Here is a 14,468-nt window from a genome sequence, read left to right on the forward strand (position 1 = left end):
GGTAGGTGGATGCCAAAGAGAGTGTCAGCAAAATGTGTGGGACTGAGCAAGGGCAGATCCAGCTGCAGAAAGTCCCTGGGCAGGAAGGACAGGACAGATCAGCCTCAGAGCAGGCAAAAAGCCTGAGGTGAGGGAGCAGGAAGCAGAAGGAAGCCAGGGAGAAGTGGAAGAGCTCAGGAAAACAAAGAAGGCGAAAGGGTGCAACAGGCAGCAGGCATGCTGTCACCGAGAGGCTGCACTTCCCTGCCGCTCGGCATGACAGATCCCACTGCTCCTGGGACACCATCCAGGCCGGGTGCACAGGGAGAATCAGAGTCCCTGTGCAGAGATCCAAGCCTATACTGGATCTCAAGCCCCCCCGAGCTGGGGCTCAAACTGCCAACAGCTATTTTATGGGGGAACTGGTCCCACGACACTGTATAGGGTGGGGCTGGATGTATGGGAAAATCAGATCAGATCTCCATGCCTTTTGTCCATCCATAAGGGATTGCGTGTTCGAAGACAAAGAGAGTCCCGCAGCTAAACAGGGAATCCCGGCAGGGCCCAGGAGAGAAAGGAAGTCCCGCACCTACAGTGTGAATCCAGGTGGAACCCAGGGGAGGAAGACTCCCACACCTATAGGACTCCTATCCAGGGACTGGGGACAGTTAAAGCCCTGTGTCCGTAGGGTGTGCCCAAGCTGTGCCCCGGGATCTCAGGGCCTCACAGCACACCTCGGGGAGACGCCCTCTCGGTACCCACCGGAGGCCGGTGCCGGTGGACGCGGACATCGGGGCGTTCAGGGCCCCGTGCTGCCCGCCGAGGCGGGGCGGGGCAGGGTGGTGGAGGGTTCTCCTGCCGGCTCGGCGGCGACGGCGGCGGGTCCCAAGGAGTTAAGGGCTGTCCCCGCCCCGGCCCCGCCCCGCCGGTGCCAGCGCTCGGGGCGGCGGAGGCGCAGCGCCGGGCCGCGGCAGGGGTCGGGGGGGCGCCGGCGCCGGGCCATGAGCGCGGAGCGCCCCGGAGCGCCGCCCGCCCCGCGCCGCCGCCGCCGCCGCCGCCGCTAGCATCGCCCCGGGCGCCTGGAGAGCGGCGGCGCCCCGGCAGTGCGGCTGCCCCGGCGGGGATGTGAATGGCGCTGGGGGTGCTCGGCGGGACCGACATGGAGTGGGAGAAGCTGCCGCGGCGGCCCGGGGAGGGCGAGGGGGAGGCGGCGGGGCCGTGGCCGGGCTGCGGGCGGCTGCGGCCCTCCTCGTACCGGGCGCTGCGCAGCGCCGTCTCCACCCTGGCGCGCATCGACGACTTCTATTGCGAGAAGATAGGGGCCGGCTTCTTCTCCGAGGTCTTCAAGGTGTGCAGGGCGGGAGCGGGGATGGAGGTCCGCGCGGCATCCCGCCGGGATCGGGCGTCCCCCGGGACCGCGGCAACAACGCAGCCCCGGCCGCGCCCTCGGCTGGGCACGGTGGTGCCCCCCCTCCAGCCCCGGCAGCCGGGCGAGGCTGGCGGTGCTCGAGGCGGTGCTGTGCGGAGGGGACGTGGGGACGCCACTGTTCGCCCCGTCCCGGCCGGGGCGTTGTGCCTCCATCCCCCCGAGCAGGGGGAGGGGAGCGCCGGCTCTGTTTACAGCCGGGGAGGCTGAGCGCTCCCAGCGCTGCGCCCTGGATTGCGCGAGGGGTCGGGTGGCGGGCAGCCGAGCCCCGGGGACCCCTGTCAAAAGGCTGGACAAGCGAGCCCACCCAGGGTGTGCCGGTGGCAGGGAATCCGGGCAGCGTTCCTAACCACTCCAAGGTGATGTCTGGCGTTGCTTGGCCTGCTGAGCAGGTGATGTGCAGGATTACCCACGGGAGCCCCACGAAGGTGTTTGTGGGGCAGGGGTGTGCTGCTGTACAACAGCACGGGGCTGACTCCTGGCTGGTCTCCCAGTGCTGCCTTTGTCCTCCATCCCCTCTGGGACTGTCAGAGTGGGGATGCCTGTGTGTGGCCCGTGCCCTGGACAGGGGTGTGTGAATGCTGGTGGGGAGCTCAGGGTCTCCAACAGTGAGGCAGAGGTGCATGGTGGCATTATCCTGCCAGCCCAGTGCACTACCGCTGGGGACGAAGGGCTGTGCCTCGATGTCACCACCACCTCTCCGGCAGAGGGGAGGTGTGTGCATGTGTTGTTTTGAGCCTCGGCATCACTTAAGGTGCCATAAGCCACTGGGCTAGGACTGCCCTTAAGTGGTGATCTAGTGGTTTCTTATCCCTCAAAACACAGCTTCGGGCTGGGCACAATGCCCACTACCTGCCACCACAGTCTGTGGGGTCACAGGCAGCACAACCGGGCATTCACATCCTGACGGTACCCTAGGGTCCCTCTCCAGCCCTGACACCATTCCCCACTCAGCAGGGAGACCCCAAGACCTGTCTCCTCTTCAGCCACAAAAGAGGTGTTCTGTGAGGGGCCATGGAGAGTGTGCAGAGAGGTCCCTCTCCCCCATGCTCCCTCCTGGAGCTCCCAGTGGAGCCATGACCTCCCTTCTGGCTGGGTTCCTGCTATTGATCTCTGGCTTGGAGTGCACAGCAGCACCTTGAAGCACAAGGAGGCATTTAATAATGTCAGGCGTGGATATGGCTCTTTAATAATGGATGCTCCCGTGTCTCAGTGAGGCCATGGTCTTTTCTTGCCTTGCTGTTTGTTTTCCCAGTCTCTGCAGGAGCCACAAAATGCTCCTTCTCCCATACAATTGTTTAGGTTCTTGTGAGGCCACTGGCATGTAGGATTTGGGGGATTGGCAAAGGTTGAGGAGTGGGAAGGGGATCAGGATCAGCAGTTGACATGTGTGCATGGTGGCAAGGAGGCAAGGACAGGAGGGGGCCAGATGGGGCTTTGTGCTCGTGCGGTGGGTTGAGTCCAAGAGCTCAGCGGGATGGTGGGGTAGGCCTGGGATTGAGCTGGGGTTTGGCCGCCAGAGCTTGTGAGGAGGACGGAGCTTGGCAGGGCAGCCCAGGACCCATTTTCCTCCCACCTCCCTTGTTCCTTCTGTAGCTTTCCAAGGCTGTGGGCACTTGAATCTGCCTCCTCTGTGTGGCTGCTGAGTCCTACATCATTCCAGCCTTGGTGGGTGAGGGGCACAGGGAGGGGACCTGGACATCTCTGCCCCTGCACAGGTAGCTCAGTCCTGGTGTGCATCTGAGCCAGGGCCTGGCAGGGTGCTGACAAGCGTCTGACTGTCTTCTCAGCACTAAAGCCAGAGGGCTTAGTGTGTGCAAGCTAGTGCCCCAAGTGTCCTGGTGTCCCAAGCTAGCCCCTCCAAGTCAAGCACCTTTCTCAGAAAGGCTCTCCAGAGCAAACAGGAGACACCAGTGACAAGACGCTGCTCTTTATCACACGGCTTGTTCATAGCTGATCCCCCACTGTGCAGCAGACCAGGGCTGTTTTCCCTCTGGAGCAGCTGGTTCTCATTGCCTTTCCCTGTGCAATTCCAGAGGCACTAGCCCCCCCATTCAGATACACAGACATTGAGGAAGATACCTCTCTATTTCCAATTGACTGAGCAGATTGAGCCAGGTCTGTTTGTGCCAGGCATTTTCTCCAGCCCTTAAACCACTGTTGCCATCTCATCCCCAAATCCCTCTCTTACTTTCCCATGTGCTGTCTTCAGACAGACAGAAAACAGCAGATATGGGGGCAGTGGGCAGCATCCTTGGGGCTGTATCCAGAAGCCTTCATTCATCTGAATCTCAGCTTCATGCCCTGATGTTGCACATCCTCTTGGAAATGCCATTTCCCAGGATGCAGCTCTATGATGTGCTCTGCCCAGCACCCCATTTCCATGGCATTTTGTGTGTGTGTTCGTGTGGATTAGCAGCTCCCAGCATGGGCAGAGCTCAGGAGAGGGTTTTGGCATCACTGTCACTTGCCTGTCTCTGCTTGCTTCCTGACCAACCTTTGGGATTTTTCTATTCCAATTTTCCGGTGCAACTAATGGAGCAAGTCCCTCCCTCTTATCTGCTGCCCTTCATCAGGGACCTTGCCTTGCTTTACAGAGCAGAATGAAGCAGCATGACACTGATGGGGAAACTAAGGCAAGCAAGGAGGAAGTGAATTAGCCAAGGTCAGCCAGCCATGGCAAGGCTGGGAGCAGCCGTGGCCCCGCAGTTGCCGCTGAGGAGTCCTGGGCACAGGAACCGTGTTGTGCTGACCAGCTGGAGACCTGCCAGCCCTCTCACGCTCTATCACGGGGCATGCTCCAGGCTTGCCAGTCAGGGCAAGCAGCGATCTGTCCCCACGGTGCAATGCTGGCACTGCCCTGGCCCCTGGTGTGCCTGCAGTGTCGCTCCTGGGAGAAGAGGAGGTAGGGTTTGCTGATGCTCGAACACTCTCCACGAGCAGGTGCTTTGTCTCTTCCTCCGAGAAAGTCTGTCTTGGCTGATTCTGCCCTTTCCATTTGATGAGCACGTTTTCCAGTCCCACCCAGTTGTGTTACTGGGATTCCTGTGAGCTCAGATGCAGCTGTTTTGGGTGGCTGTGGGGTTACCACAGTTACCACAGGGGAATTGCTAGCTCCCTTGTCCCTCCTCCTGTCTTCCCCACAGAACTCTATGGGGTGATGGGTGCAGGACAGTGTCCCTGTGTGACTGTGCCTTGCCGGTGTGGGGCAGGGGGCAAGGGAATATGCAGAGAGGGGCCAATGTGCCAAGTCGTCCCAGTGAGGAGTGCAGGGGGGCTGACCTCTGAGACGTCCGGGTGGGGAGATGTCAGGGAGCTTTGCCCCACGTCTAGACAGGAGTGCCGGCTGTGGGGAGGGAGCAAGCTGTCTGCTTGCTCTGATTAGCATGCTCTTTAAATAAGACTCTAATTTCCGCTGTTAAAAGAGCTCAGATCCCTTGTGCCCAGGCTGGGGCTGCCGCCAGTCTGTCCCATCCCCCAGCCCTGTGTTCTGGCAGCAGATCGGATGGGGACCAACATGCCACAGCACCCTGGCTCACCCACAGTACCCCCAGGAAGTGCCCAGTGGACCAGCCATGTGGGGTGCCAGGGAGCTTCAGGGAGGGGTGAGGGCTTGCCTGTTCCTGGGTGGGGGATAAGTGGCTTTCCCTCCCCCTGCAGCCCCACACGGCTGCCCGGCTGAGCTCAGCTCCGGGGAATGCGCTGGGATTCCTGGGCACCATGCCAGAGTGCATGAGAGAGGCGAGAGGGGACACCTTCCTGCCTGAGAAGGTTGTGCTGCCAGCTGCCTTCCCTGGATGTCAGTGAGGGAGGAAACCCCCTTAGTGGGGGGCGTCAATCCCCCTGCAGTCATGGTTGGTGCCCTTTGCTGCTGTGTCCGTGTCAGAGGGCAGCCAGGGTGCTGGGCTGGTGCGAGCACCTGGACAGACTGGGTTAACTGGCCAGTGCCTGTGGGAGCCATGGAAAGGGAGCATACTCCTTCTCTGCTGTCCCACGTATGGGCTGGCATTGAGCCAGAGAACTTGCAGGGGGGATGGCAGAACAGGGCCTTGCAAGTGAGCTCAGGATATTGGACAGCCTCAAGGACATCATGCCCCATGGGGATGGAGTCACAGAAAAAGATACTGAGGCAGGGCTGTACTGGCCAGGAGCTTCTGGGATCCCTGGGACAATTCCTGGAGAACCAGCTTTCACCAGACCTTCCCTCCCCCAGGCTGCCTGTCCTCCAGTCTTAAGGTCCAACACCATGACTGCACTCAGACCTCACTCAGCCTATTCCTGTGGCAGGTGGCTTTTTAATGAGGAATTAAGCCACGGACACCTCCCGGCCGTGTGGGGCTTAGCTGGTGCCCACCAGATGCTGCTCCCTGATGCAGGGCCGCTGCTGCTGGCAGGGAGCTGGCCAGCCAGCCCTACGGCACATGGCCACCGAGTGCCAGCATTGTGCACGCTGCACAGAATTCCTGACGTGGGCGCGTGGCGCCGGAGCCGTGCTGCCTCCAGCCGTCCCGGCGGGGATGAGCCTGCCTGCGCCACTCAGCCGGGTCCTGCTGTCTGGCAGCTACTGGTGCCAGCCAAACTGACCGAGCCAGTCCTGCCAGTCCCACATGGCGTGGGAAGGGAAGGAAGCACTGCCACCAGCAGAGCTGGGTCAGGAGTGGTGGGTTTTGCTGGGCAACATCTAGTGCCAGAGGCTTGGCAAGGCTGTGGATTCTGCTGGCCTTGTCCAGGCTCTGCCTTCCTCAACCCCCGGCTCCATGGGGAGCTGGAGGGACCAAGGGAGACTGTGCTTCGATCACACAGGTCCCCTCCTTAAAGCCTGCACTGAAGCCTGGCTGAGAGCCCAATTTCTGTTTCTGTTGCTGTCTCAGCTTCCCCACCGACAAGGATGGAGTGGAGGGAAGACAGGGATAGTTGAGATGGGGTGGAGTTGCCCCTTGCCCCTGGTCCAGGTGTGACCAAGGATTCCTCGGGCATCAGGATGGTGTTGGCAGCAGTTCCATGTGCTGCTGGGCAGTGCTGTGGTGAGCGCAGGGAGGATTTGGAGCACCACGAGATGGAGCGCTCTGGGTGCTCCCCACAGGAGACACTGCAGTGTCACCCTGGGGCAGGCTCTCCCTGAGCCCAGGAGCTCAGTATGTCCAGTGTTCAGCAAGGAGGAGGCATGGGGAAATCCACCCTCCCTTCTCTGTGCAGCATGGTGGGGTGCCAGGATAGGGGTGGCAGGTGTCTGGGGTGTCCTCTTCCCACTCGTCCAGGGTCCATTCTGAGCTCTGCTGTCACGTGGCCCCTGTCGGTGGGTCAGGAGTGCCAGCTGGCTGTCTGGGGCTGGCTGGAGGTGACGCAGGTGTAACTGGAGCGGGGTGCCTGCAGGCAGGTGTCTGCTGAATTATTCAAAGTGTCTCCATGAGCTCAATGAGCTGATGGTGGCACGGCACAGCTATTCCCTCTCACTTCTACTCTGACTGGGACTGGTTTGGTGTCAGTGCACACAGACATGTGGAAGGATCTTCATAGAGCTATTATATACATCTCATTTCCCCCATGCCCTTTTGAAGGGATGGAGCTGCTGCCCCATCCCACGGGTGTTTTCTGCTGGATAGATCCCCATTATGGCATGCACCCCCAGGAGCTATGCCAGCCATGGGGTGAGAGGAAAGCCCTGGAGGCCCCAGCATGCCAGCCTCCCTCTGCCGTGGTGGGGACAAGGGCCAAGCTGTGAGCAGGATGGGGGTGCTGGGGATCCTGCCTCCAGCCAACCCCCTGTGTTTTGCCTGGGAAGGCAATCCCTGGAGTGAGGGATCTTGTGGGGGTGTTGTGGGGCTGGCCAGGGGCTGGCACTGGCTCAGGAGTCTCAACCAGCATCGACTAAAAAGGAGAAGAGCAGGGAGCTGACAGCAGCACTGAGGAATGCCTGCGCCTCCATGCACAGCTCTGTGTGTTCTGGGGGGCAGCTGGGATCCACTGGGTTGTCCCCTTGGGCAGCTGCTGCTTCAAGGCAGAGGTGGCATCCCACCCCCAACACCTGCTCAGGAGGAGACCCTCAGGATGGGTTTGGCCCCCCATAACAGTGCTAGGTTAGGGCATCCCGTGCTCTTCCCTTGCCCTGCACATGCCAGGGAGCTGCAGATGGACGGGGTGTCCGTGCTTGGCCGTGCTCCAGCTGCTGTTCTTGGCGGGGGACCAGGCCCCCAGATCGCATGACAGTGTTGGGCTGGGGCTGGCTAAATATACAGCTCATCCAGGCTCCATGTCCTGCCAGACTAGGGTCAAGCACTACAGCACTACAGTTGGCCACACCTAGAGCTGGTTCTGAGGGGCAGTGTGCCCCCTCTTTTTTCCACTCCATGCTGGTAGGGTCTGGCTGGGTGGTGCTAACCCTAAAACAGTCTTCCCTGATGCTCCCCAACCCTGTACCTGCCTCTCCTTAATGTAAAGCTGGGCTCACAGCCTCTGGGAGCTGTTGTTGCCTCTTGAGTGTTCAGGGCAGTGTACCATGGTGGAGGGAGCATAACAAGCAGAGTGCTTCAAGAGGGATGGGGCTGTGTGTCATCAGTACTGGGAGTGCTTGGAGATGTGGGGAAAGTGCTCCTCTAGCCATATTGGTCTCTGGGGTGCCATGGGATGCTTGGCTCCCCTCTCAGGGGCTGGGGTGGGAGCTGAGTGAAGCCTGGTGTCCATGGGGGCTGCAGAGGTACGTAAGGCTCAGCCTTCCCTGCCTCCCCCTCCAGGTGCGGCACCGCCAGTCGGGGCAGATCATGGTGCTGAAGATGAACAAGCTTACCAGCAACCGGGGCAACATGCTGCGGGAGGTGCAGCTGATGAACCGCCTCTCCCACCCCAACATCCTCAGGTAGAACCTGCTTCCACACTGCCGGCTCCACTGCCCCCCTTTTCCCCAGCCTGGGGGTTTGGAGCTACTGCTCACGCTGGATAAGCTCTTGGGGCTGGTCCCTGCCACAGCCACCCTCAGGTCCCTTCTACCTCACAGGTTCATGGGGGTGTGTGTGCACCAGGGACAGCTGCATGCACTGACAGAGGTAAGAGTGACAACAGCCGTGAGTCTCGGGGTTCCTGCAAGCCTGGGGAAGGGACAGTGATACCTAGGGGGACACATTCTTGGCCTGTGACATGTACAGGCAAGGCCTACAGGGGGGCTGTGGTGCGGGATGGTTTGAATACACATTAGGATGAGAGATGTTATGGGGGGAGGGATGCTGTGATGCATGGTCCGGCTCTTGCCACCAGTACATCAACGGTGGGAACCTGGAGCAGCTGCTGGACAGCCCTGTGCCCCTCTCCTGGTCCATGCGTGTCAAGCTGGCCCTCGACATTGCCCATGGCCTACGCTACCTGCACTCCAAGGGCATTTTCCACCGCGACCTGACCTCCAAGGTATGGGATGTTCCAAGGCACTGCAGTGCCCTCGTTGTCCCATACCCGTGTTGCTGCCTTGCTGCCCCAGGCATGGCGTGTTGGGGAGCAGGAGGCTGTGCTGTGCTGGGGCATCCTGAAACCAGTGGCCAGGGAGGCAGGGCGGGTGCAGTTGGTGTGACAGATCCTCCTGTGCCCTCAGAACTGCCTGGTACGCTGCGAGGCCAGTGGCTACACAGCTGTAGTGGGTGACTTCGGCTTGGCGGAAAAGATCCCCACCTACAGGTACGTGGGCAGCATCCACCTGTCCATCCCCATCCCTGGAGCCCACTCAGAGCAGAAGCTGGAGGGGGATGGACGTTGGGGATGCAGCTAAAAGGGTAGGAATGGGTGTGGTGAGGTGGTCCCTGGCAGGGGGGACTCCAGGAGCAGTTTGGGAATGGCTAGGACGGAATGAAAAAGGGAGTGGTGTGACTGATGAGAGGAGTTTGCAGGGTGCATGGAGGAAGGTTAGCCCAGGAAGGGAGATGGAGATGGTGAGCTGGGCTGCTGCAGCAGGAGGATGGGAGGTGGGACGTTTGGGAAACTGGGCAGCCTCTGACATTCTACCATGTCTCCTAGTGAGGGCAGCGAGAAGGAGCCTCTAGCTGTGGTGGGCTCCCCGTACTGGATGGCACCTGAGGTGCTGCGTGGGGAGATCTACAACGAGAAGGTAAGGCTGCCCCATGTGGGGCTTTACTCAGCCTTGTGCTGCCCATGGTTTGCAGAGTTTGCAGTCCTGGGATGCACCTAGAGGGAGGGAATTGGGCATCCCTCTGGTGATGAGGTGCCAGAGCCCCAGTGTGGCTCTGCAGGAAGGGGAAGGGCTGTGGCCATGCAGAATGGGCACATCCCCTCGGGGCTGCAGGGCACCCCCATGACTCCGCACTCACTCTCTGCAGGCCGATGTGTTTGCATACGGCATCATCCTGTGCGAGACCATCGCTCGTGTCCCAGCTGACCCCGACTACCTGCCCCGCACTGAGGTAACCCTGGGATGGGAACAGGGGATGTTGTGGGTGGCAGCACTGGGGCTGGGACCACTTCATCAAACAAGGGGGGGCATTCTGTGTTGGGCAGAGATCCAAGTGCTGGACTGGTCTCCCTCATCTCAGGGCCGGGGTGCTGTGTCCCACTTGCTGCCCAGGGAGGGATGGTCTCTGCCAGTAACCTTAGAACCCATAGTGAGCTGAAAAGGAGAACAGGGAAGTTGGATTCAGACAGAGAGTAGAAGTGGTATCTGTGTCCTAGCATCCCCCAACGTTAGCCCAGTTTGGGGTGACATCAGAATCCTCCCATGCTGTGTCCCAGCTGGGGTGCTTCCAAATCCACAGACCTGTGTGACAGCGCAGGGGCCAGGGGGCCAGGCCGTGTCAGTTTCCCTGGGCCTTGTGGTGCCCCAGGAGACCCAGCCTTACTATTCTTCCTTTCCCTGGTGCAGGACTTTGGTCTGGACGTCACCACTTTCCGCACCATGGTGGGAATTGACTGCCCAGCGGCCTTCCTCCAGCTGGCTTTTCATTGCTGCAGTGTGAGACTCCCACCTCCACTGACCGCCCTTCCGTGCCACGACAGGCGGGCAGGGCAGGCTGCCTTGCCTGCTCACAGGGAGAGCAAGGAGCCACCTTTGCTGTGCTCCCTGGGGTGCTTGAGGAGGCACAGACCTGACAGGGAATCCCTCCTGCCCACAGATGGAGCCCACCTCCCGCCCCTCATTCCTGGAAATCACGCAGTGCCTGGAGAGCATCCTGCAGCACCAGCTGAGCACCGAGGGTGCCAGGGGCACCCTGTTCAGCATCGGGGAGAGTCTGCCTGCATCTGGAACCTCAGCCACACTCAGTGGTACGTGGGCGCCTCGGGGACAAGCCGTAGCAGGGTGTAAAGATGGGGGTGTGTGGAGTTTCCTGTCCTACCCCATCAGCTGTAGGGGAAAGAGACAGGGGTGTGTGAGGTCTGCAGGATAGAGCTGGTCCCTGTTCCTCCCTTGGGGTGTTCCCCTAAGTTGTTGGGTGCCCAGCACCCCGTAGCACCCCATGTGGGCAGCTGCTGGCTTCTGGTGACACTCTCCTGTGCCCATGCCCAGGAGTGGCCAGGAGGTCAGCCAGCCACACCGAGCAGTCGCCCCTGCGTGAGCTGGGGACACAGCACCTGCAGCCAGACCAGCACCTGTCCCGCAGCCAGTCTGACATGTTCCCTTCCAAGTCACCTGCCCTGCTGTGGCCGCTGGAGCCTTACAGTGGGGCCAGGTCCAAGGAGACATCCCCCCGTGTCAACCCCTTCTCCCAGCGTGAGGACCTGAAGGGGGGGAAGATCAAGCTCTTCGATACACCGAGCAAGTCGGTCATCTCACTCACCTTCGACCTGCCACCCCCTGCCCCGCTGCAGCTCAGCGACCCTGTGACACCTGAGCCTGCTGTGGAGGTCCAGTGTGACTTCTCAGCACCCACTACCAGCCCCCGCAAGTGCCACTCTCTGCCCTCCTCTCCTGAGCTGCCCCACCGGGGGGGCCTGGAGCTGGGTGTGGGGTCCTCTCATCCCACTGACAACCCCCAGCCCCCCACCCTCCTTCCTCCCTCAGCGTGGGGAGGAGCCTCCACCCCCAGCTCCAGGGCAGAGGAGCAGATGGACTGTGGCCCAGACAGCTCTGAGCCGCCGCAGCCCACCCCACCCCCCCTCAACAGCAACTTCATCCACACTGCATCCTCGGGCACGCGGCCCTGGCAGCCAGATGTGCGAGCCCCCAACGGGCTTCTCATCAACAACAACCACGTGATGGTCAGCAAACCCCTGGCCTGGGGCAGCGGGCTGGAGCACGGCTCCTCTGAGCTCAGCATCTCCTGTGCAGCGGCGCTGGAGCGGACGGAGCACTCGGCCATGCTGCCTGGGCACAGCTCTGGTGCCATGCTGGAGCAGGACGAAGTGCTGCCCTGCCCTGGCTGCTGCCTGAGTCCCTTCAGCTTCAGCTTTGCCTCCATCTGCCACCGACCAGCGCCCAGTCCGCCCCACTACCAGAACCTCAACTGCGAGGCCAAAAGCCTCATCTGCCATGATCGGGGCCAACACCAGAAAGCCCCAGGGCCAGTGCTGGCTGAGCCCAGCCTGAAGCTGCCAGAGGCACAGTCCTAGTAATGGGGACCCTGGGGAGTGGGGCTGAATCCAGCTGCCCCTTGCACCTCTCTGCAGCCACAGCACTGGGCAGTGCAGGGGCCTGGCACATCCCCACGGTCTGTCATCACTCAGCATGTGGTGGCCACCAGTGGCCAAGGTGCCAAGTGCTATGGCTGCCGCAGCGCTGCCCAGTCACTCGGGCACCCACCCCACCAGGATCAGCCTTGGGGATCTGCAGGGAACCCTGGAGGTGGGCTGGGTCTCTGCTGGGGACCAAAGTGCAATAACACCGCTGCCCTAAGCACTGCCCCAAGCGGCAGGGCTGGTCCCCCGCGGGGGCCGCGGGGCTCAAGCCCTGGGTCCAGGACCCCCTTCCTCTGCAGGCTCTGGCAGAGGGGTATACAGTGAGCCTGCTACCTTGGGAGAACTGGGAATTCCCTGCACCCAGGCGGGTGAGGGATTGGGCTGGGGTAGAGAGGTCAGCGTGTGTATGTATGTTTTTGGGGATCCTGGGGGGCTGGTGGGTGAAGCCATGTTTGTCCACAAGCGTGGGGAGCACAGCCAGTCCCTGACATGGGGAGAAAAGGGCAAGGGACCGCAGAGGGGCAATGCCCGTGGGCAGTGCACGGGGAGGATTGCCAGCACTAGGGTTGTCCCTGCCTGACCGATGCTGAGGGTTGGGTGCTGAGCCAGCACAGCGCCTCGCATCCCCCTGGCAGGCAGGTTTGGGAGCAGGATGCTGGCAGAGGGGCCAGGATGTCATCCTGGCATCATGGGGATGGGGCCAGTGGGCAGCACAGCTAGGCTGCCTGGCCCCCGGCAAGGGTGGGAGCCGGCTTTCCTCCCTCCTGCACAATGCACTGGTGAATGCAGAACTCTTTGTGTTTTTTATTATTATTAATAATAATTGCTAGTAATATATACCCAGCTTATTTGAAGTGTTCATTAAAAACTGAATGTCCCATCAACTCAGACTCCTGGTTCTGTCTCTTGGATGCACATCAGATCTGGGCCCAGCAGGTTGCATGATCTTGCCTGGGCATTCTGGAGACTGGGCATTGCATGTGCATTCTGCAGTCCTCCAGGACTGCAAACCAACCTGGCTCAGCTCAAGATCTCAATTCCCCTAAAGCGCCCATCTTGATTGAGATGGTTTCAACATGTTCCCTTTCATTATTTAGGTTCTTTGGGTTCATGCTCTTGAGTCCATGTTTGCTGTGGTATACAAGAAAACAAAGAGCAGACAAACTGGGTCTCTTTATTGCTGTAATGTGGGTTTAGCCAGCAGACAAGAGAGGCAAGTGACACATGCCCCCTCCAAACGCCTGTCTTTAACACCCTTTTGCTCTTCATGCAAGCTCACTCACATAGCAGTTCATCAACTATATATGGCACGCACAGCCTCATTGTAAACCAAGAGCATTTTCACATGGCTGAACATAACTTCCTCTGCTCTCACCTGGCCACAGTGTTAAATCAGGGCTACTTTGCTTAATCTTCACATGTGTACATGTGTAGCAGCTATTTAAAGTTCTGATGAGTTGTCTCACAAAGCGTCAGCCTGCTGCAAGTGCCTGAGTTAACTTTTGCTTTTGAAAGCACAATCACACCATGGGACCCTAAAGGTCGTTGCTCTACTTTCTAATTAGCGCAAAAAAATATCCCCGAACGTCAGCACAGGCACCAGCCAGTTCAGGCTCAGCTTCCCTCTTTAGGTGCTGAGGCTTTGCCGAGACTGGTGAGTGCTGGGTTGTCTGAAAGCCACAGCCAAGCTGCTCCTGCGATGGGAGAAAATTCCTGCTGTGGGGAGGGGGCTGTGAAGGGGTGGGGCTGTGCTGTCCCCAGCTCCCACTCCTGGCTCTCTCTGTGCTGAGGATATGGCACGGTTCCAGCGCTGAGTATCAGTGCTTGATCCATTCTGAAGTCGGTTCCGAGCTCCCCACTGCCCACCAGTTGTGCTCAGGAAGACCCAAAGTGTCCCATGCAGGTGTGGGGGCGACTGTGGAGCCTCTACCACTCAGCCAAAGCACATTATCTGGAGGCAAGGGGCCACTGGGCATCAGTGGGAAGGACCTGAGTGGCCCTGGGGCAGGGGGCTGTGAGAAGGAAGTGGTTGGCTGGAATTGATGAGACATCCTGGGCAGGGACAAAGCAAGGCTGAAGCAGAGGTGGTGCGGGGAACAGGTGCTGCAAGGGAAAGCAGAGGAGGGTGAGGGTGAAGGTGAGGTGAGATGCTGCCCAGACTCCACACATGCAACAGGGCTGGGAAAGCACCTTGCCAAGGGTTTTCCCCCATCTTACCCCTTTGCTTTCAGCTCTTGAGCGACCTCAGACCCAGAAGGCCCATGCCAGTGAATGGATGGAGGCAGGCTCCGTCCAGCACAGGGAGGTGACTGCATTGCTCTCCCTTTCCAACCGAGGGTGTCAACATGCCCCAGGCAGAGCTGCACCTCCCTGCTTTCCTCCAGGCACACCCCACAGGGCCCGTGTATCCCTGACTCAGCAGGACTCACCACAGCAGTGCTGGGGCCAGCAGCCATCA

General features: G+C 60.3%; 1 protein-coding gene across 1 annotated transcript; it reads left to right on the forward strand.

Moving 5' to 3' along the window:
- Positions 1-937: 937 nt before the first annotated feature.
- On the forward strand, positions 938-12,888 carry TESK1 (testis associated actin remodelling kinase 1). Its single transcript, XM_063422280.1, has 10 exons — positions 938-1,327; positions 8,137-8,258; positions 8,397-8,445; positions 8,654-8,800; positions 8,982-9,064; positions 9,401-9,491; positions 9,721-9,804; positions 10,260-10,349; positions 10,510-10,660; positions 10,902-12,888. The coding sequence occupies exons 1-10, from the start codon at positions 1,109-1,111 to the stop codon at positions 11,942-11,944; spliced, it is 2,079 nt and encodes a 692-aa protein (XP_063278350.1). The 5' UTR covers positions 938-1,108; the 3' UTR covers positions 11,945-12,888.
- The last annotated feature ends 1,580 nt before the right edge of the window (positions 12,889-14,468 follow it).

Source organism: Prinia subflava, chromosome Z, assembly GCF_021018805.1.
Source record: "Prinia subflava isolate CZ2003 ecotype Zambia chromosome Z, Cam_Psub_1.2, whole genome shotgun sequence".
In the NCBI taxonomy this organism is placed as follows: domain Eukaryota; kingdom Metazoa; phylum Chordata; class Aves; order Passeriformes; family Cisticolidae; genus Prinia; species Prinia subflava.